General features: G+C 34.6%; 2 protein-coding genes across 3 annotated transcripts; both read left to right on the top strand.

The window, feature by feature from the left end:
• Positions 1-12,243: 12,243 nt before the first annotated feature.
• On the top strand, positions 12,244-12,925 carry LOC122598223. The gene has a single exon (XM_043770826.1). It carries the CDS (start codon positions 12,562-12,564, stop codon positions 12,763-12,765), a length of 204 nt encoding a protein of 67 aa, XP_043626761.1. The 5' UTR covers positions 12,244-12,561; the 3' UTR covers positions 12,766-12,925.
• A 4,973-nt stretch (positions 12,926-17,898) lies between these two features.
• On the top strand, positions 17,899-23,902 carry LOC122596342 (heterogeneous nuclear ribonucleoprotein Q). 2 transcript variants are annotated; one of them, XM_043768905.1, is made up of 9 exons: positions 17,899-18,026; positions 18,658-19,024; positions 19,393-19,509; positions 19,589-19,729; positions 19,822-20,001; positions 20,937-21,141; positions 22,237-22,421; positions 22,502-22,587; positions 23,469-23,902. In XM_043768905.1, exons 2-9 carry the CDS (start codon positions 18,674-18,676, stop codon positions 23,614-23,616), a joined length of 1,413 nt encoding a protein of 470 aa, XP_043624840.1. In that variant the 5' UTR covers positions 17,899-18,026; positions 18,658-18,673; the 3' UTR covers positions 23,617-23,902. The 2 variants fall into 2 exon arrangements, with proteins under 2 accessions (XP_043624840.1, XP_043624841.1); XM_043768906.1 differs by having other exon boundaries at positions 18,598-19,024.
• The last annotated feature ends 71 nt before the right edge of the window (positions 23,903-23,973 follow it).

Here is a 23,973-nt window from a genome sequence, read left to right as displayed (position 1 = left end):
GAAGAAATTAGAGTTCAGTCTTTCGACCTTTAAGAACCTTGAATTCAGTGGGCTAAATTTTTAATTAAATAATGAGTTTTAGTTTGGGCTAAGTAATTTTGTTGGCTTATGTAAAATGTAATGGATCAATTTTATTGCTTAGTATATAAAAAAAATTCACAATTAAGATGGGGGGTCGAAACCGAGTATATCGAAATTTTTCTACACGAAAACAATATACCCCTTACATCGCAAAAAAAGTTTTTGGGGGTCGGGCGCCCCTCCCGGCCCCTATGTAGCTACGCCCTTGGTTTTGACATTAAAATAGGTTCCTAGCTTTTTATTTTTTAATATGAGGCTAATTTAGTTAGTTAAAACTTTAACAGATAGTGGGTAAAATATCCACTAATTTTGAGATAGGGATGGCACTCAGGATAAGTGTAAGCCAACTTCTTCTTCTGACTCATCCTCCCTGACTCCCTCCACTTTCTTCTTCTATTAAGTTTTTCATATTTCTCATTCTAACCAACCTTAATTACAATATTTAATTCACTCAAGTATTCTTCAAGTATTAATCATAATAACCAAGTATCATAACAATAATAAAATTTAGGGTTTTGGTGGTGTGTGAAGTGGGTGTGTATCGACATCATCAAGAAGAAGGAAGAAGAATTTGAAATCCTAAACCTAATTTCTAACTTTTCTTAGAGGTAAGGATTCAATAACGTAGTTTTTTATTATCTTGAGAAATTAGGGTTCTTAAAATACCCAAAATATGGGGGGTTTTGCTAGAATTGAGTTTTTATGAATTTTTTCCTCCAATTTCTTGTATATTATAGTTTGTTATTGAGTGCATGAATAACTTAATTAAGAATTTGAATGTTGACAATGAAACTTTGATAATGAAATAACGATGATTTTACTAGTTGAAATGAATGAATGGTGGAATTTATGAATTGAACTCATTAAGTGAATTTTTGAATGAAATGCGACTCAATAGCAAAGTAAAATGATTTGGGTTAGGAACGCTAGTGTAATGTTGAAAGGCTAGGTTGGGTAGCCAAAATGGTGAATATTGTCTTATATGCGTATTGTGATGATTTGAATAGGTTAAAAGCTTGTTGTGCATTGTTGTTATTTGATTTGATAATTGTGTCACAAAGGAGGTGAGTATACTTGCATACCTTTGTATATTCATCGGGTCAATTACCATACGATGGTGGATTCCGTGTGTGGTAATTGATTTGGCGTTGAGCCTAAGTAGGGCCCGTCTTTGATTACGGGCCTAAGTAGTAGCCATAACTAATGTGTAGCATTGTTATTGTTATAATTTAATTGTGATTGTAATCATCTGCTTATATGGATCCATGTAATGCATTGGCACAAAGGTGAGTATCAGAGATATGGCATGACGGTGCCATAGTCTATATGCAATAGACCTTTGTGTATTGTTCTCCTTTGTTTATATGATTGTATGCAAGTTTATTAACTAAGCATTCTCTTATATTTTAGTTGTTTACCCTTTTTATAGGTGGTTCTGAAAGAAGGAACTAGTGTGGTTGATTTGAAGTTTATTAGAAGAAAGGTTGATTTTAGAAGACTTTGAGGTATTGACTATTCGATAAAGAACGGTATTTTGTGTAGACACTTAGTTACCCCATCTCTTTATGGATCATGATGCTCTTGTCATTTTGGTAAAACTTTGTTTTGGTATGTTTCTGCAAATTACATCTTGTGAAGGTCTTTTGGGTTATAAACTTGTTTTTTTGACTTTGGCTGTTGACAATATGGGTAATGTTACCCTTTAGTTGTGTAAACATGATTTGTATTAATGGGTGGTATGAAGACTTTTGAAATGGTGTGTTAGATGTTTTATGTCAAAAATGAAGTTGTTTATCAGTCGTTAGAAGATCGGTTTTAGGTAAAAAGGTCGAAAGTTGTTTAAAGTGTCAAAAGTACGAAATTGGGAAGGACGGCCTTTGCAGGTTTAAAGTGTCAAAAGTACGAAACTGGGGAGGACCGTCTTTACAAACACAAAGGTTGTCCGCTTCTGTGATTTTTAGACCTTTTTTACCGAAACTTCGTTTGACCTTTCCGGGACCTGAAACTCAAACAATAGACTTATATTAACATACTAAGAAGGTTCCAATTGTCATTTTTCAAATTTGAGAACTTTGATTTTTGGCAAAAAACGGCTTAAATTTTCAAAGTATAATATATATATATATATGTTTTATATATATATATATATATATATATATGTCTCTATTTCAGATTGAGTCATTTCAAGTGGTATCAGAGCCGAGGTTTAAGGAATTTAGGTATTTCCTTGTTGAGTGAAAGCCTAAACTTAAACCTTAGACATAACTTGACCTTATATTTTCGGTAATTTTATATGGGAACCGAAAGAATGTTTGATGGAGCATTAGCTTATAAACCTGTAAGTATGGAAACACAATAAGGTCGGCATTATCGTGATTGAAGTACTAACATCTTTATAATCCAACCACATCAAACTTTGAAACGGTCTAGTATAAAGTTGTAGGTTTTGGCTTATAAATCGTAGGGTAGCAATAGGTTATTTGTTTGAATCTTTTCATCTACTCTTACTATTGTAACACCCCACCGTTGGCGGAAACATGAGGTGTCATGAAAAGTACAGCACGACATGGAATTACATAGATACTACTAAATGAAACAGAGTATAATGAATATATTCCCAAAACATGAGTTCAAAGTCATAATGATGCTAGAACAACTTAATACAATAAGTCCACAAATGGTATAGTCCAAGGCATGTAGCCTTAAAGTCTGACAATAAGCAATGGAGTCTAAATCTTTGAAGTCCAGTCCTAGCATAGTAGTCTTTATCCCTGATAAGCCTGAGTACCTGAAAAGTATACTAAAACGTGTCAACACAAAGGTTGGTGAGTTCGTAGGTTTTGTCAAAAAGTCTAGTCGAAGAAATAAGTCGTTTGTCGATTCTTTTAAGTAAAAATAGGTATTTGTTCAATATATAATGAGCAGAGTTACGCCATATAAGTCAAGTACTCAAGTCTCAAGTCAAAGTCTCAAAGTCACAAGTCTCAAAGACCTCAATGTCTCAATGTCACAAGTCTCAAAGACCTCAAAGTCTCAATGTCTCAATGTCCGGCCTTACGGTACCTGCCTTAGTCCAAAGTCTCAAGTCTCCAATACACACAAAAAGCACGTCAAATAAGCATGTCATAAAGCACAACAACAAACACATAATCACACACATACAACAAGACAGAAGCACGTCAAATGGCACAAGTAACTCTATCAGCACAAGCTCAATACTGAACATAAAGCAGAAATCGACAAAACTGTTTGAAAAATAAGTATACTTTCCACCCCAAAACTTGTAATAAAAAGGGGCTACGAAACTCACCTGAAAGGTGTTATGAAAGTATAACGAACGAGCACGACAAGCACAATCAAAGTCCACGACAATCAACACCTACCAATAATACATGACAAGTCACAATGGAAGTCTTTGGTCTTAAGTCTTAGCCTATTAGAAATGCCTTTAAGTCCATATGTCTTTATTTTACTTTTAAAACGACGTTTGTTAACATTTACGAGACTCGAATAAACCGAACAAGAGTCTGGATTTGACACCAATGACCTTCCTTAAGTTTAAAATACATTATTTTATCAATACAACCTGATTTGAAATCATTACATAGCCCAAAATAAGTTTTACTCGAATTTAATCGAAACTAGACGAAACCGGAGATTTTAACCAAAAAGCTTACGAAACCGAAATGATTTGAGGTTGAGCTCAACCTTATGGTTGAACTCGACCAACTACAGCCCAAAAAATGTTATTTTGAAACCATTTAATCATACGTTAATCAATTGGACCGAAACTACACTTTTTGAGAAAACTAGTCAAGTTTAAGAACCGAAGCGCGTTTGGACACGAAAGGCTAATGAAATCGACTATATGAGTTTGGAAGTGGTCGAACTCGGCCAAGACAGGTTTACTTGGACCTGGACAGAGATCAAAATGAGTTTATTCCAAGTCTTAAAGGTCCGAGAGTTAAAACAAGTCATTTCGGGTCAAACTAGTAACTTTACGTGACGTTTAAGCGACAAAAGTCAACAGAGGGTCAACCTAGACCACCAGAGGTCGAGCTAGACCAGGTAGAGGTCGAGCTAGACCAGCCTAGGTCGAGCTAGACCTGGCCGGGGTCGGATTCATACGCGATTTGAGCTAAAGCGAACGATTTTGACGCGATTTTGTTAAAATAATGAGATCTAAGGCTAGCCAATTCATACCCATGAGTCTTGATTGCATAAAAGTGTCACAAATCAGTACAAAAAGGGTGATGTTCGACCGATTTCATACGCATGTGATTGACAATTGTACAAATCTTGATCTAGGATACGAAATCGACTAGTTTTTAAGTCATTTAGCCAAGTAAAGGATATCTTCAATTTGTAGTTGCACAAAACCGATTACATGAGTGCATAATGAGTCGAATCAAACCTTAATCAAGGTTCAATTTCAGTTCTTACACACAAATGTAACCGAAGATGCACAAACAATAATCAAAGACATGATTCGCTTAGCTTTTGATAAGAATCGAAAAGTAAACATCTATATATACATATAGAACGAATTAAATAGATGAAGAACAGCCTTACCCACGTTTTTGATGATGATTAGGATAATACACACTTGTTTCTTGATCGATGATTGAAGCCTTGATTGATTTACACGCTTTTAGAACCGAAAATCAATAGAAAATTTTGCTAGAATTCTTGAAAGAAAACCTTGAGTGTGTGTGTAGCTATGTGAACGACCAAAACAGGGAAAAGAGGGCAAAAGGCTTGGCCTTGTATTTATAGGCAAGGCCAAGGGAGGGGGGTTCGTCAGACTAACGAAACGTTTGACAGTTTTAGTCCTTTTTGCTTACCGGAAGAACACCGAATGTCATTGAAATGATTTGACCAAATTTTATGATATATTTTTGAATTACGAACACAACGACTAGTCACATGACCATATTTGACTCACGAAAGTATTTTAAGTTTTTATTTAGGCATTTCTATTAAACAGCTAGTCTTCCTCAAACATTCGCACCAAGTCTTAAAAAGTCTAAAACACTAGTATACAATAAAATGACATGTCTTAATCATACTTTAATCCATAAAAACTCACGTCTATAGACTTATGTTTGACAGTTACTAACCTTATTCGAACGGAAAAGTACAGTCAGACGAACGCTCAGGTGACGGTTGTTACATCATTACCCCGTTAAAAGAATTTATTCCCGCAATTCAACTCGAACTAGTCCCTTTAAACAATTGGGGGTATTTTCTCATGAAATGATCTTCCTGTTCCCAAGTTTACTCAGGCCCTCGCTTTGAATTCCATCGAACTTTGACAAGTGTATGCTTAGTTTTCTTTAGTTTCCGCACCTTGCGATCCATAATTTCTAAAGGCTCTTCGACAAAATTCAACTTATTGTCAATCCGGATTTTGTCCATAGGCACATGACGATCTTCTTCAGCTAGACATTTTCGAAGATGGGACACATGAAATACGTCGTGAACTCCCTTAAGTTCTTCCGAAAGTCTTAATCGATAAGCTACCTCGCCAATTCTTTCTAATACCTCGAAAGGTCCAATAAATCTTGGTCCGAGTTTTCCACTCTTGACGAATCTAACCACTCCTTTCCATGGAGAAACCTTAAGAAGTACACGGTCCCCGACACTGAATTCCAAGGGTCTACGTCTGACGTCAGCATACTTTTTTTGACGTTCACGTGCTAATCTAAGTCTGTCTTTAATCTGAATTATTTTCTCGGCAGTCTCTTCAATAAGCTCAGGCCCAACCAACTAGCTATCGCTAAACTCAGACCATGCGACAGGTGATCTACACTTCCGTCCATACAATTCCTTGAAAGGTGCCATATTAATACTCGCGTGATAACTATTGTTGTAAGTGAATTCTATCAAATGTAGATGGTCATCCCAGTTACCACCAAAATCTAAGACACATGCTCTCAACATGTCTTCTAAGGTCTGAATCGTACATTCACTCTGACCATCAGTTTGAGGATGGTACGTCGTACTCATGTCTATCCAAGTCCCAAAGGCCTTCTAAAACCCTTGCCAAAATTGAGAATTAAAGCGAGTATCTCTGTCTGAGATAATCGAAACAGGTACGCCATGTTTCGACACGACTTCCTTTACATACTTCCTCACCAATTTCTCTGTGGGGTCTTTTTCATGAATGGCCAAGAAATGAGCGGACTTTGTCAATCTATCGACGATCACCCAATTCATATCATGACCCTCCTTTGTCCTAGGTAGCTTGGTAATGAAATCCATAGTTATGTTCTCCCAATTCCATTCAGAAATTTCTGGTTGTCTGAGTAATCCCGCAGGCTTTTGATGTTCCGGTTTCACCTGTAGACATGTCAAGCATCGACTTTGAGCAACCTCTTTCTTCATGTCAGGCCACCAATATAACTCACGCAAATCATAGTACATCTTGTCGGTGCCCGGATGTACCGAATACCTTGTATTATGAGCTTCGTTCAATATCAATGTTCGTAAATCACTAATGGAAGAAACCCATAGTCTGTCCACGAAATACAAGCCGTCATCGTCTCTTCTATCCAAATGTTGTTCCATTCCTCGTAGTTCCTTCTTAAGAAGATCTTTATCGCCTACAACCACCAATTGTGCTTCTATGATTTGATCTCTAACACTTCTTTGCACTGTAATACTCATAGCAAGTACTCGTCTAGGCTTAACCCTTTCCTTACGACTTAAGGCATCGACCACTACATCGGCTTTCCTCGGGTGATAATGAATATCACAGTCATAATCACTGAGTAACTCAAGCCATCTTCGTTGTCTCATATTCAAATCCTGTTGATTGAAAATATGTTGTAGACTCTTGTGATCCGTGTAGATTACACACATGGTTCCATACAGATAATGCCTCCAACACTTTAATGCAAAAACCACTGCTCCTAACTCCAAGTCATGAGTTGTGTAATTCCTCCCATAAACCTTTAATTGTCGCGAAGTGTACACGATCACTTTGCCCTTTTGCATGAGGACACAACCTAATCCCTGACACAATGCATCGTTGTACACTACAAGATCATCTGATCCTTCAGGCAAACCTAAAATCGGCGCATTGCACAACCTATCCTTCAAAATCTGAAACGCTTTTTCTTGTTTCTCGTCTTAAACATATGGCCTATCTTTCTACGTCAATTGTGCTAGCGGCAGCGTAATCTTAGAAAATTTTTCAATGAACCTTTTATAATAACCTGCCAGACCAAGGAACTGTCTAACCTCAGTCGGCATCTCTGGCGTTCTCTAAATCTTAACTGAATTAATCTTGCTAAGATCTACATGTATTCCATCCTTGCTCACATCATGTCTCAAAAAGTGTACCTCATTCAGCCAGAATTCACATTTAGAGAACTTTCCATACAGTTTTTCTTTCCTCAATAATTCTAGTACCTTTCTCAAGTGTTCAGTATGTTCCTCTTTTGTCTTTGAGTAATTCGAATGTCGTCGATAAACACAATAACAAAACTTGTCCAAATACGATCAACACACTCTATTCATCAAGTCCATGAACATTGCCGGAGCGTTAGTTACTCCAAAGGGCACCACTGTAAATTCGAATCGTCTGTATCTTGTCCTAAAAGCGGTTATTGGTATGTCGTCTTCATGTAAATTTTATTGATGATACCCTAACATAAGTCAATCTTGACAAACACTTTACACCTTGAAGCTGGTCGAACAAATCATCAATCCTAGAAAGAGGATAAAGATTCTTCACTGTTAGCTTATTCAAAAGATTCTTCACTATTAGCTTATTCAGCTCACGATAGTCAATACACGTGCGAAATGAATCATCCTTCTCTCTAATGAATAAAACACGCGCTCTCCATGGTGACTGACTAGGTCTAAAAAGTCCCTTGTCTTGAAGTTCTTCTAGTTGTACGACCAATTCTTGTAATCCAGTCGTTGCTAGTCTATAAGGAAATTTTTGCTATAGGAGCTACGTTAGGAACAAGACAAATACGACAATCAAGTTGTTGAGACAGAGGTAAGTCGGGTAAATCATCAGGGAAAACATCCTGATAGTCACGAGCGACATGGACATTGTTCAAGCCAAACTCATTTACAAACGCGCTCATGACACAACCCTCAAAAGACTCAGATTTCTCGCTCTTAACTTCTAGTATCTCACCATTAGGTAAGGATAAGAAAATGGGTTATGTAGGAAAACGTTAGCGTCGATTTCTCATAGACCATGAAAAAGATAAGGAAATGGTGAAAGTTACAACCCTTTTGGAACCTAATCTTCTGAATCAAAAGTTATAAGGGAACTCTAATAATTTTTGCACTACATAGTATCGTCGCATGGACCAAAGACATCCAGTCCATACCAACAATAACGTCAAAACTCCCCATTTCAAAAAGTACTAAGTCAATAACGAAAGCATAGTCAATAAGAACTAATGTGCACAAACGAATGACCCAGTCTAGTCTAACTAGCTCTCAGTTAACCATTTGTACGTCAATATATATATATATATATATATATATGTAAGACTCGGTCTAATATTCAATAAGGAAACAAAACTAGTCGTGACAAAACTATAATCAGCCCTTGAGTAAAAAGAACAGTAGCATAAAGATCATTCAGAAGAAAGTCCTTATAGCACAATCGAATCGTTACGAGTTTCTGTTGCATTTAGTACGTAAGTACGACCTCTAGAAGCTTGAATTTGATCGCCTATATTCTGAGGGGGTCGAGCAATTTGTAGCTGATTAGGATGAACTTCCACTTGAATCTGTCGTCCAACACACTGCACCAAGTCATCAGTCATAGCCTCAAATCTCAATATAGTCACTTCCAGAGTAAGCGGATGAACAACAACCATAATCGACCTAACCCGAGGGATCAACCTACGAAGATACTTCTCGATGCCTTTGCTCTCAGGATTAACCAAACGTGAAGTGAGCCTTGACAACTCATTTAAACATGTAGTGTAACCAACATGATCAGCACCAATCATCGTATGCTCCAAAAGTTCTCGATATAACCTTATCAGTTTAGTTGCCATACAGAACTTTCTCGTCAACAACTCCTAAAAAATTTTACCAGGACATCGCCTTAGCCACTACTCTGTCTTTGGCTCGACACTGGCCATTACACCAAGATAGCGCATCCAAGGTAAAGGAATTTTTCACATAACTCACCCTCTGACCAGGAGTACACCTACTAATGCCAATCACAGCTTCCATTTATCTAACTATTGAATAAACTCGATTATTCCACCTTTGCCATCATAATTTCACACACCATAATTCTTGAAGTTTTGTAAGTAAAACATCTAACACCACTTCTAAGTAAAACAATGACGAATGCCAAATCCACAAGTCATATGAAGCAACAAATTCGATCATAATAGTCGGCACATTATGATCACCCCTCGTGCATTGCCCATTTAAGTATTTAGGACATTTCCTCCATTCGATGTGTGCACAATCAAGACTACCAAGCAAACCTGGAATGCGGTGTCTTTCTTCATGCGCTTGTGTGATGAGAGCAACATAGCGAGATGTCAGCCTACGCAAGAACCCTTTTTGATATAAAGCAATGACCGCATCACAAAAATACTCGAGGCTATGGCGTGACGTTTTGGCTGCCATGCATACATACTCGTCAAAGTTATTTGAAGGTTCATCTGTCGACAGTTGTTTGATCGCCGATGTGCATTTTTAAAGAGCCGTGAAGCTTTTTTCTCCCCCGTACGTCTTATCCCTCTTGAAAGTACTTGAATCTAGCTTGGATACCACCAACAATCTTCAAAAACAACCCCTGGCTCATGCGTAAACAATGACGGAAAAAGGGTTCGTCAAACTTTGAGTCTTCAACGAAATAATCATGCATTAGTGTCTCATGAGCTTCTTCTCGGTCTCAATCGATATATCTATGAGTGTCGAAAGAGGTGTCGGTGTCTTCAAGCTCATTTAACACTTTTTGAAAAAACTCAAAAGTACTCCCCGTAGATAAGTCGGGTAGCGTTGGCGGTTCAATTTATGAAGATAATGAGGAAGAAGAATCAACTTTTGGGGTAAAAGTGAGGTATTTTTGGTGAAAGTGTGTGATATAAAATTTTTTCTTATTTGTTTGGGGAAAATATAAGTGTATTTATAAGTATAAATTAGGGAATTTTTTTTTTATTATGCAACGGTCAAAAGCAACCCCCCAACGGTCAAATTCAGCTCCAACGGTCATCACATGCTCCAGCTCTCCGCGGCTTCTCAACCCATTGAACTCGAGCCCGCCTATAGCATGCGTTGATGGCTCCGGTGTTCCCCAACGGGTTCACCTAACCCGCCCTCCAACCCGTGACCACTCCCTATTGCCTAATACAAAAGGAAAATCAAATATGCTGCAAACCGCAGACAACAAGAACAAATTTTTACATATTAAATTTTTTTTATTTATAAAGGATACAAAATCTACCCTGATTTTCATGTTGTTGCAACCAATATAACTGCAGTTAACAACAAGGAATATAAGCTATAATATAAATTCCAAATCAGATTCTCACATATACAATGATCTGTACCTTTCTAACATGACTTTTTATGAAGCGAAATCAAGCTATTACAAATTGGTCGTCATAACAGGACTTTTATTAATTTCAAGATAGATTTGATCATTTGAATACACTACAAGCACCTCTATTAGAGATTTATATGGTTATATGGTCTTGTCGTCTTGATGTGGCAACAAAATTTCATAGTTTTACAAAGTTCATGTAAGTTTATAAAGAAGATTTCATATATATGAACTCGAAATATAACGGGTCCTCTATCTTTATTCAAATTATCGTAAGTAAAAAGAGGATGGAAAGATTAAGTGCTAATTATACTTACAACAATTGATATACTATTACATATGTAATTTAACCACTTGTACAACTATGTTATAAAAAGTAAATTGTTTAGTAAAAAAGATAAATCTCTATTGGTAAAGTCTTTGATTTTATAAAATCTATATGGGTTCGAGTGTTATTTTCCATATCAGTGGAATGGATTAATATGGAGTTTCTCAAGAGTCATGAGTTTAATCTCACACATACTTATAACTTAAGAGTATGAATAAAATAGAATTTGGTTAAAAAAAAATCAATCTGTATGATACTAATATTACTTTCCTTTACTAAATACTTATATACCTTTCACTTTGTCACTTGAAAAAAAAAATCTTCTCGCTTTTAGCATATTGTCAAATAAGTTAAAGATTTTGAAATTACAGTCATATGATTTTATTAAGATGGAGATCTTCTCAAGTAATTTAACAGGGTCAGGTTATGTGATACATGTAAAACTATATAATAAAATCAAACATACTATAAAAATTTTGGGAGGTGTTTGGTACGATAGAATCATAAAAAATGAAAATAGTGTAAATGAAATGGTTATTTGGACAGAGCTAAATTATATTAGCTGACACACATTAAAATGAATATATAAAAAAAATTAAATGATAATAAAATTAATACATACAACATAATCAAAACAAATTAATAATTTGTTTCCCCATTCTCACTCATTCTCTACCAAGTATAGAAAATAGAGAGAATGGAAATGATCCATCTTCTCAATTCTCATCTTCATTATTCTTTGCAAACAAACAAATGATGTCTTTCTGAGTTCCTCATTCTCTTTTCTTTTCTTTCCACTGTTGGATTAATATCCTGGAATGTAATAAACTTTAGAAGAATGTTTATAGTGAAAAATAACTAAAGTTTTGTTTATTATATGTAATAACTTTCAAATCTTGTCTATTGTATGTATCCGACCAATCAAAAACTTACAAGTGACAGCTTATATAATTGTCACATATACTCGAATACATGCAATAAACAAGATTTGGAAGTTATTACATACAATATACATAATTTTAATATTTCACATTACAAACATTAGTCTAAAGTATGTTAGATTCCATTATACTTATCCCTTCCATTATCATATCATACTTTAACACTTACAAAAATTATAACTTGATTAATCAAGAAAGGATTCTAATCCCATTTAATTAGGTCTCGACTCTTCGGTCACTAATGACAAAATCATTCAACTCGTGAACTTATCGTCCACAAAAACAATGGGTTTGAAAAGTAGTCACTAGTTTGGTATTACCATTTTGTGTTGCCAAATAAAACCACATGAGCCCACAACACATCTCAAGGACTAAAACCACGTACCATTTCTTGAAAAACAATTTATATTCTCACCCACATCAACATATATAAAATACCAGATAAACACTGCAAGAAAAGTCCAGAATCTTTCAGAAAAAACCCAAAAAACACAACACACACTCACTTTCAGATTTCCATCTCCTTCTCATAAAAATCCTTGGATAAAACCAAAACCAACCTATAACCACAAATCCAAGAATCTTGAAAAAATATATATATTTATTTATAAAAAAGACCATCATCACTTTGTCTGTCTAGAAATCAAGACATATATATATATAGAAACATGTTGCATCTATTTTTTGCAGTGGCTTTTTCAGCAGTACCGTTGACTTTATATGTACCACCCATAAGAAGCTTGAATATGTTTGTACAAACGATGGAAGATCTATGGAGAGAATCTAGTGGTTATACACATAGAGTTTATCCACGTGTACGGTATGCCTTTCGTAGGTTATTGGACTGTATGTTGTGTTACACCACTAATTAGATTTGTAATACCTATACAAATTTATACATAGTCCCACAAATTAGTGTATTTGTACATATTTATCTTGTGTTTTTTTCTGTTTTTGTTTTGGTGATAGTTTTGCGGGATTGTGTGATGTTTGAGGCAGATCTTTAATAAAAAAGTTTTCTTTTTCTTTTTACCAGTTTTGTCTTGATCCTTGTTTTTGTTGGTATTGAATATTGATGATATGTTGATTCTTTTGTGTAAAAGTAGGAAGTTTGAGGAGAAGAAGTAGACTTTTTTTTTTCTTTCCAACTTTTTGTGAATTTGGCGAATTTTGTAATGAGTGATCATATTTAGTAAAATTAAAAACATTAGTGTTCTTCTTAAAGTTCCTACTTTTAGGCAACAATACACACGCTTGAAAGTATCAAATTATAGGGTAATTTGCTGAAATTGTAATCAGACATCATTATTTACTCTTTTGTGCACTAGCACGTTGCCCGCGCAATGCGGCGTCCGTGACGGCGACGGGGTGATGATTGGACAACTTTTGGTGGTGGAGCGGCGTTGAGTTGTTTATATAATTGATGTAAAAGGCTAATGGACATATTTTAAGTAATAAAAGGATTGATAGTGTAATTTAATCATTAAAGTTAAGGGGATTGTGTACGTGAAAGCATTTTAAGGGGTGCTAAGTGAAAATAATATTTTTAACATTATCAAAAATAAAAATAAAGAGGGTTGTGTAAGCATTTAGGATTTTGTTAATCTTTAAATAATTTGAAGATTTTTTGAAATTTCTAATGTATTGTTGAACAAATCTTCACTATGTATTATTTTAATACAAGATCTCCACACTCTCTTTTTTTTTTTTTTTTTAATTATCCCTCTTTAATTGGAGACGACCATGTGTTATGTGTACATTTTTTAGACTAAAGTATAGTAAGTAACTGCTCAGTGCCGCCTTTTGCGGGTTTTGAGCCTCAATATCTCGACGGTTATGGAGGAGGTTAAGATGTAGGCAGACCTTACCTCTACCTTAGTAGAGAGGCTGCTTCCAGTATCTACCTAAATGGTAGAAAAGACCTTCCAACCTTTGCATGGGATGAGGATCGAACCAATGACCTCTGTTTTCAGAGACAGGGGTGTTTACCATGCTGCTTTTTTAGACTAAAGTATATTGGGTAGATATTTAAGATAAAATGGTCCTCTAGTGAAACTTCACGTAGGTCAAATGTTTGTCGAAATGACAATATCCACGGCCTTAAAAGGTTAACATGTTGAGTGAGTAGGGGTCAGTTAAGTACTTAAGTTTATAAGTTGTCGTTGAGTAAATGGTCCAAGCGGTTGAATGAAAGATCATGATTTCAGTGAATAAGAGTGGGTCTGGGTCTGTTTCGGTGCATCGTCATAGGCCCGGTGTTGACTTCTTTTTGGGTCGTAGGACTAGGATATATTTTAGGAACATCGTTTGGCCATTTTTTTTCTTTCACTTTTCACACACATATATGTGGCCATTGTGGGTATTCGGAGTGGTGATAAATTAATGACATCGTATGCAAAAGTGGAGTGTTCGTGGTAGAATGAACAAATGGCATATCGTGATTGTGATGTACGTCTCCTCCTCGACCATGCCAGTTACTCTAAATACCGTCAAATAAAAGATCATTTGTTACAAATTGTACTTAGTAGTAGTAAACATTTGTCAAGTATCTATGGTCGAATGATTTGTATAGTTTTTTCCTTTTTTTTAATAGATCAAAATTATACCATAGTTATTTTTAGTTTTAAAACTAATCTCAAATGTGTCTATTTTAAAGTTTGAATCTTAGTAATAAAATAAAATAAATAACAAGTCTCCACCAACTCACCAAGTGGTTTAGCCCACATTGGCAAATGATTTGTGTAATTACTAACTAGGATGATCTAGCTGTCCGATGGGCAGCGTTGATTTCTGCAAGCGTCTGCATTTATGAGCAAAGTAAAAAAAAATAACAAACTTTTTTATTTCTGCAAGCGTCTGCATTTATGAGCAAAGTAAAAAAAATAACAAACTTTTTCAAGATAGATGTAGTATTTATTTGACTAAAAAAGACCATGTTTATAAAAACTAAACATAAGGTATAAAACATTAGAAAAACTGTTTTTCTTTTTCAGATCAATATTACAAAAACTATTATATTTATGTTTACCACAAAATATCATGAAGGAGAATAATTGAAAAAAATTTCTCAAAACATGGAAAAAGAAATGCAAGAAAATGAATTAAAAGGAAAACCGGATGGGATATATGTAAACCAAAATTTTCCGAAAAGAAAAATATAGTTAATTTATTTTATCAAAGTGTAAAAAATCCAAAAACATCATAGAAACAAAGAACCCGGAAAAACCATAACCCGGCGGAAATTATATTCAAAAATATAAAAAAAAATACTCTAAAAGATATACGAGATAAAGTTTTAAAAAAACAAAAATGGTATAATAGTTCTAAAAAACAAAGAAGTTATAAACCATGTTAAAAAGAACAAAATGTAATACAAAGAAAAAAAATAGATTACAAAGTTATAAAAAATGTAAAATTTCTATATAAGAAAAAAATTATTAAAAATTCAATACATATAACAAATGTTGCAAAAGTTATAAAAATCCAAAAACATAATTTATTTATAAAAACCCAAAAATTAATTTTTTCTTTTAAAGACAAACAAAAAGTTTTTAAAAATTATTTAAATACAAACATTTAAGTCCAAATAATTATTTAAAATGAAACTATATTTAATTATAAGCAAATATAAATTTCCAGGGTCATAAATGTAAATTTTAAAAGGGGCAAAGTGAAATTTTGAAAATAAAAAATGAAACAAAAATTTTTTGCTAAAGGGTTCAAAGTGAGATTGGAACCTAGGACCTCACTTATAATAGATAGGGTATTCTTCCACTCCAGCAACTTCAAAAGTTTATTTAAATTTGTCAAATCTTTTATTTATATTAAAAATGCATGTGAAGACCAAATAGATATTATTCACATCCTATTCTCTTATTAAAGAAAGTAATTAGCTCCTGCGGATACCCTTTTCCTATTTTCATGTCCGCAGATTTTTTTTAATCCGTAAATTCGCGAATATGCACGACCGAGTTATTTTTCTTCCATGCCTATCATTCGCAAATATTCAATATCACGGGTAGATCTACAAGTTATCTTAAACTATCTCTACTACATTATAAAGTATTTGTTTCATCCATTTTTTTAACTTTATACAAGTGAAAACCTCAAAATACCTCTATCACTTATTCATAATACTCTTAAAATAAATCTCAACCACTCATTTTTCTCTCTTCTCCATAAACTTCTCCAATTTATTCAAAATCTTTTATTTTACAAAAACCGTAAATCTATAAATTATAAAAATTGTATGGATGTTCTTAAAATTTCATGCTCTTTCATTAGAGATGTCATTCGATATACTTTCGACGAAATTTTAAATCCAAGGGTGGAGCCCGTACGACTAAGGCATTTGGTTATTACACTCTATGACATATCACAACTTATGACCTATCACACTCTATGAAATATCACCCTATCATCTTACCGCCGCAACGCGCGGGTACTTACTCTCGTTAATCACAACGTTAATCACAAATCAAACAAATGGAAAGTAAAAAAGGTAACAATTGGTAAATAAATATTACGTTGTTCAAATAAGTAACTCATTTCGTATTATTTAACTTTATACATTATCTTTGTATTACAGTGTGTCCTTTCAAAAGCAGAAGGGAATATCATATATGCTATGACTTATGAGAAACTTCCTTTTTATTTACAAAATCATGAGTTAGAGACAACATAGAAAAAAGACGATTTTAAGATGATCGAAGTCAATTTCAAGAGTACGGTTTGATAGATTATCTTGTAGATATATATATACATGGATATATCCATGACGGATATGGTATACCAATTATCCATTCGTGTCACACAAACGGCCACATATATGTAATCAACACGTATCAACGGCTAAAATTTATTGAAATTATCCGTCCATGACGAATGATTACCCGAAGGTTACGGGTTTTTTTTCTCGCCCATGTAGCACTGACATTGAGTGTGACAAAGTTAAAATAAAGAAGTAGTTTCGTTAAATGATTAAAAAAATAATAATAAGAGGAAAGTATTGGTAATGTGGTTATACCTATTTGTAATCAACACGTATCCACGGCTAAAATTTATTGAAATTATGCGTCCATGACAAATGGTTATCCGGAGTTTACCGGTTTTTTCCTCGCCCGTGTAGCACTGTGTGACAAAGTTAAAATGAAGAAGTAGATTCATAAATTGATTAAAAAAAATAATAAGTGGAAAGTGTTAGTAATGTGGTTGTACCTATAACTTACTCTTACAGTCTTACAATTTAAGATTTAATATGTACATTATGAAAGTTACGGGACAAAATTGTTTTATATTCTGCACAATATCATTGTACCTATCATTTCCTTAAATTTAAGTATGAATTGTTGAAATCTAAAATGTTTTTTATTTTTTGGTTTATTATAAGAGGGTATATAACTTTTTCATTTTAAGATCTTAAATTTGAATAGGCTAAACTAACTTCACAATTATGTAACGTTTTATATAAACTTTTCTTTAAATGATGGTTAAATTTTATAAAACTTCTAATTATTACATTTAATAATCAGCTCAATTTTAATAATTGTCCTTCTAAAATCGGTTTTAATAGTATGTATATATTCTTTTAACGGCTAAAGCATTTTGCACAACCAAGTAAATGAGTGTGCAATATATTAACTATGATAAAAAAAAGTAGAAGGCTTGAAAAGCTTCAAAACAGTTAAAAAGGCTAGAAAAGTCTCCAACTATTTAAAAGTCGGTTTTGTACCTGTTCTAAATACCCGCTCTAAATCCCGTTCTTAGCGGTTAGATCCTCAATCCGGTTCCTAGAATAACTAAACGAACAAGATCCTGTTCGTGTTCCGTGTTTGTCCGGTTCGTTTATAGCCATCTCTAAATGCTGTTAGCTGGGCTTTGAACATCTAAATGAGGGCTTATGAGCTAGTCAGTGATTGGGCAAACATCTCACCCCAATAGAAAACCACATCAGCCCAATAATCCTGAAAAGGGTTTGAATTTTGTAAGGTATATCCTCTCTTTCTCAATTAGGTCGCACACAATCAGCCAGACAGAGTTAGCGATCTCTCTCTCTCTCTCTCACAAACTCACACACACCGACTGGCGATCTGCAAATTTTTCCGGCGATCTTCACTTCCAATCTAAATCCAAGGTAAAAAACAAATCATATCAAATCAAATGGCTATCTCTATCTCACTCCTTCACAATTACATATACATACATATACATACGCATAAAAACAAAACTATACATACAAATAAACAGCCCCCAAATTTCACACAATTTAATAATTATTCACTGAAACTGATGAATTGAGCCTATATATATATATATATTTCCTCTCTCATGTCTTCATATATATACATATGTATGTATATGTATTTACATACATACAAAAAAACAACCCCCAAATTTCACACAATATTCAAACTTTACTTAATAATTACTCACTGAAACTGATGAATTGAGCCTATATATATTTCCTCTCTCATGTCTTCATGTATATACATATACATATACATATATATATATATGTATGTATATGTAATTACATACATACAGAAAAACCCCCAAAAGTCACAAATTTTACTAAAAAATATTCACTGAAAATATGAAACCCTAGCTTTTCATTTCTTATTATATATATATGATATGATGTATCTATAATTCATGGACTAAAAGTTGTGTATGAATGTGAGCTGAGATGTATACATATTTGTCAGATCCAATTATCCAAACCTTAGGTTAAAAAAAAAAAAGCTTGAAATTTTACTGTGTGTCAGAGAGAGAAAGGAAAGTATGGCAGATAGCAGCAGGGAAATTGATGACCGAGTCGATTTCGAAGACGATAATTCCGAAGAAGAGGAGGAAGAAATGGACGATGAAGAAGAAGAAGAAGAGGAGCAGTTAGATGATGGTGATGAGAAGAAGGATGGCGTTGGAAAGGATTCGGAAGACGACGAAAAGGACAAGAAGGGGGAAGAGGATGTTGTTGGTGAAGATAGTAAGAAGAAGAATGTAGGAGGGAAGCATGGCGAGTTACTCGCGCTTCCGCCTCATGGTTCGGAGATTTTTATCGGTGGGCTTACGAGGGAAGTTGTCGAGGAAGATTTGAGGGACCTTTGTGAACCGTTTGGTGAAGTCGTTGAGGTTAGATTTAGTTATAGTTAGTTTAAAGGGCAAGGTATATAGAAATTTTAACCATACGTGTTTTGGTGTTGTATAGTGTGAACTTTTAAATTAATAAACGTTCAGTTTATTGCTATTGTATGTATCATACGACCGATGCAACGTTAAAGTTTTGATTTTTGTTGATGTGGCAGAATATAAGAGGTTAGATACATACAATGGTAGTGAAATGAACGGTTGTTACATTAGAAGATGGAATTGGAAGTCCAAGATATATGATAGCAAAACACGTATAGTTGGAGATATTTCTATGTAGTTTGCACCTTAGGAAAGTAGTTAACTTTCTTCTATTAAGAATTGAATTGATCAATGTATGATTGAATGTGCAGGTCAAGTTGGTGAAAAATAGGGACACCAATGAAAGTAAGGGTTTTGCTTTTGTGGCATACAGAACTAAAGATGTTGCTCAAGAAGCCATCAAAGAGCTTCATAACAAAGAATATAAGGTATTAGTGTACACTTGTGTTTTCTTGTTGGCCGTTCTTTTTGAATTGTTACTCATTTTTTTTTTGCTTATGGTTGCAGGGTAGGACCTTGAGGTGTTCACTTTCTGAAACTAAATACCGTCTATTTATTGGTAATGTTCCTAAGGAATGGACTGAGGCCGAGTTCAAAAAACTAATTGACGAGACCGGTCCAGGTGCAGAACTTGTGGAGCTCATAAAGGTATTTTTTGACGTGGATATAAATAAGATACGGAAGATTTTGATGTAGTTATATAGGTTATTTTTACTTATATGTTTATTCTGCAAATCCAGGATCCTCAAAACCCATCACGTAATCGTGGCTTTGCTTTTGTTGAGTATTACAACAATGCTTGTGCCGATTATTCAAGACAAAAGTTAGCTAGTGCGACTTTTAAGTTTGATGGCAATGCACCAACTGTTACTTGGGCTGATCCTAAAATTACACCTGATCATTCTGCTGCTGCTTCTCAGGTAAGTTTTCAAGAATAAGTTGAACTTGTTCTGCTTAATTTGTAAGAACACGATTAGATTGTTACTGAGTGCAGCAAATACAATATGCACATGCTTAAGTTTGTAATCTAGAACAACATTGTCATATACTGTCTCCACTTCCAAAAAAGCCAATGCATGTGCACAGTGCATTTTGTGGAAGTACTGTATGTTCACTGTTTTAGCTATCGAGGCGATGTTACACCCTTTTACCGTGTTCATCGATTAATGGCGTAAAACACAATCTTCTTTCTTACGATGCTTATGTCAAACTTAATATAGATTCATAACCCAAATATCAGAAAATTAACCTATACTTCTATTGTCAATTACTTTGTACCAGATGTGTAAGTGATGGAGTTTAGTGTCTTGATATTGCATGTTTAGAAGAATAAGTTCATCTTTGAAGCCACGATTACTGTCTGAACCAGACTAATTGCACTGTATCGTATATCTGGCAAATCTTTAAAATTTAATGTTGTATAGCTATCTGAGAACTTTGAATCCTTTTTTGTGGAAATTCCTATGATCAAGTGCAAAACTTTTTGTAACAAAAGGTTATTTTCAAAAATCAAAACCACATATATATATATATATCCTTAATATGTCACAGAGATATTGCTACACATTTAGGTCCTCATACTGATGTGACCAATCTCTAGCGACTTCAAGTTAGATTTACATATCTTATGAGCTTCCGACTAATGGTTGGATTTGACTTGTTTATTACATAATTACATGATGCATATTTGGTCAAGTTAGCACACTTGTTTATTACCTAATTACATGATGCATATTTGGTCAAGTTAGCACATAAACATGGTTTTAGCTTGACACATAATAAGTGTAATAACTATATTAGCGTATATACATTATAGTCAGTAGGGTCTAAGTATGATAGCGTGTCAAATTTATAGGTAAAGGCACTGTATCTGAAGAACATACCTGAAAACACTTCAACAGAACAGCTCAAGGAACTATTTCAGCGCCATGGAGAAGTCACCAAAGTTGTAATGCCACCTGCAAAAGCAGGCGGTAAGCGAGACTTCGGGTTTGTTCATTATGCGGAAAGGTCGAGTGCTTTGAAGGCTGTCAAAGAATCAGAAACGTATGAAGTTAATGGTATGCTTTTTCTCATCGTATCTCTTTTTTTCCCCAGACTGTTTAGGTATACAGTTAGCCGATAAGGTAATGCGGTACTGAACATGACATGGAATCAATAAAAATTTTCGTTTACATTCCCTTCAATATAACTAGATTGAGTTGGATGCTTGTATTGACCTTTAGCCTTATAACTTCAGCTAGGATAATGATAATGTTTAAGTTTTTCCTGGCATCCATCAGATGTAAGATAAATAAACTGGTATTCCTACCTCACGCAAATATGCAGTAAAATTCATGCAAAACATCGTAAGTTTCATGTTATGGTATTACTGGTGGAAATATTGATGGGTTTGGTGACTGGTAAAGCAGGTAATTTTTCAAGGGCAGGTTGGGTTGACCTAAAACGCTTCTTTTTGAAAATCGTAAAATTTAATTCTATTAACTTTGCATGTTAAATATGAATCCATAGTTATAGCTGTCTACCTTATGTGTAATGCATCATTTAGTTGGGGGCCACAAGATTTAAAAGCATGACTTCTGCTTGAAGCCCCAAATGTGAACATTAAGGAGGTGGTATCTCCACCCACCAATCCTCCATTCTTATTGATTTCAACCATTTTTTATCATCTCTCTAATATCCCCCCACCCCATACAAACATACCCTCTAAGTCCTTAATAAGCGCAAACACATATTGTGAACCACTAAATAGCGCCAAAAATCGCCAAAAAATTGAGAAAATGCCGGAAGCTGTTCGATACCCCGCTTTGCGTGGATACGATGCTAATACTGAATTGATATTCAAATCATTTGAATAAGATAATTTCGAAGGTTTTACACATTCATGTTTTAGAATACACTTTGGTCGACTTTCTACCCTGTACCTAATAAGCTGTAATATTTTTATGTCATCTTTGTGGTCCGTTAGAGATAAACACTTTGCATTGACATATTTACAAATAAAGCGATTTGACCTTTCAACTCCTGTATTCATGTGGTTACTTTTATCTTTATAGATAATTTATTCATTTCATATGAGATAATTATCTTCGATAACTTACTGTATTTAGTTCCTAAATTCTGACAGTATAGCCATGATCTGTTCTGATTTTCAGGCAAGTTTTTGGAAGTGGTACTTGCAAAACCTCAGAACGAGAGAAAAACTGATGGGACTATTCCTCACCATGCAGTGCCTCAACCAAATTACATCCCTCATGCTGTTTATGGTGGCTTCGCAGCAAATCCGTATGCGGCCACTGTTGCTGCACCAAGATATGGTGTTACCCCTTCATTTCAGCAGGTTTTATTCAAATAACATTACTCTATACGGTTCTTTTTGCTTTGATATGAAGCTGTTTTGAAGTGTGTTTTATGGAACAGCCAATGATATATGGAAGGGGACCGGTGCCTGGAGGTATGCAGATGGTTCCCATGGTTCTTCCTGATGGTCAAATAGGATATGTTCTGTAAGTTCCCATCTTTCTTTAAGTTGGTCATCTTTATTTTATGGTCACTTTTATTTCCCTGCTACGGGTTTTAGGGTCAGAGAAGTGATCATCTGATATATTGCGAGTTGAATAATTTAATGTTTAGATAAAGTGATTTAGGTTATGATTATCTCAAATAAGCACTTTAAAATGCTATAACAAGCTTCTTATCCACTCATCCCAATCAAAATGTTAAAAAACAAGGATACAAGTGTAACATACTAACATGCCCTATCATACGGTGTTATAAAAACATCCTTGTTTTTTAACACAGCTTTAAGAATCTAACTTTGTGAATAAATGATCAAGGCTTTTGGAAATGGCCATTTAATTTGGGAGTAACTAAAATAGATTTGTGGATGTTTAAATTGGGATGGAGGGAGTATCCATTCGAGAAACATATAGATTACTTATTTTTATCTCAAATCCATTGTAATTTTCTTTATTTTTTATTTTATTTTTGGGTGGTCGGGTGGGGGTAAATTATTTATTAACTTTATATTTTTATCTGAAGTGTAAAATATTTTACAAGGTACAAACGTAACAAACCTGTTAAACGAAGTAAGTAACATATATTTCAGACTTTACGTCCATATCACTTTTTTTCCCCACAATAAATCATTTTTCCTTTTACTTGTTAGGGTTCCTTAGATAATCAGTATCTGTGAAATAATGCATACTGACTACTATTTACAACTTTAAACCCCAGATGTAGACCTGGAGACATTTTTTTGCTTTAAGTACAACTGATTATCTTCTCTGATTATTGTGATTATTCGATACCTATATAATCAGTTATAGAATACACATTAAATATTTGATGCATGGTTGATGAAATTCATGGTGTGAAATCTGTGCAGACAACAGCCTGGAACACAGTTGCCGGCAGTGAGGCCGCCTCGGAGTAACGAGCGTGGTAGCAGCAATGGCTCACGGGTAGCTCGAGGTCGAGGAGGGAGTGGTGGTGGAAGTGATGACTCCAATCGTGGAAGGTATCGCCCCTACTAATTTAAGGGATGTGTGGTGGGATGCTTAAATTATATGGTATCTTTACATGGCCAGATGGGGTTCCCATGAAAATGAGACCCGCCTCTACTCTCACCCCACCGCGCCTTATTTTCATCCGAGTTCATCCTCACTCTTTGGTAGGAAAAAAATTTAAGTTATTAGCTTAGAATGAAGTTGGAGAGATATCGTTTTGTTTATCATGTTTATGTAGTTGATTGTAGTGAAAAACTTGTTTACAAGTTGCTGATTATCTCCAAGTAAACTATCCGTTGTTTCTTTGTTGGAACTTGGAAGTGGTGGATGGGGCTGCAAATTATTAGGAACAACCATAATTTCTAATGATCTGGCAACTATGAC

This window comes from Erigeron canadensis, chromosome 4, assembly GCF_010389155.1.
Source record: "Erigeron canadensis isolate Cc75 chromosome 4, C_canadensis_v1, whole genome shotgun sequence".
Lineage (NCBI taxonomy): Eukaryota > Viridiplantae > Streptophyta > Magnoliopsida > Asterales > Asteraceae > Erigeron > Erigeron canadensis.
This window is presented reverse-complemented; position numbering and strand designations above follow the sequence as displayed.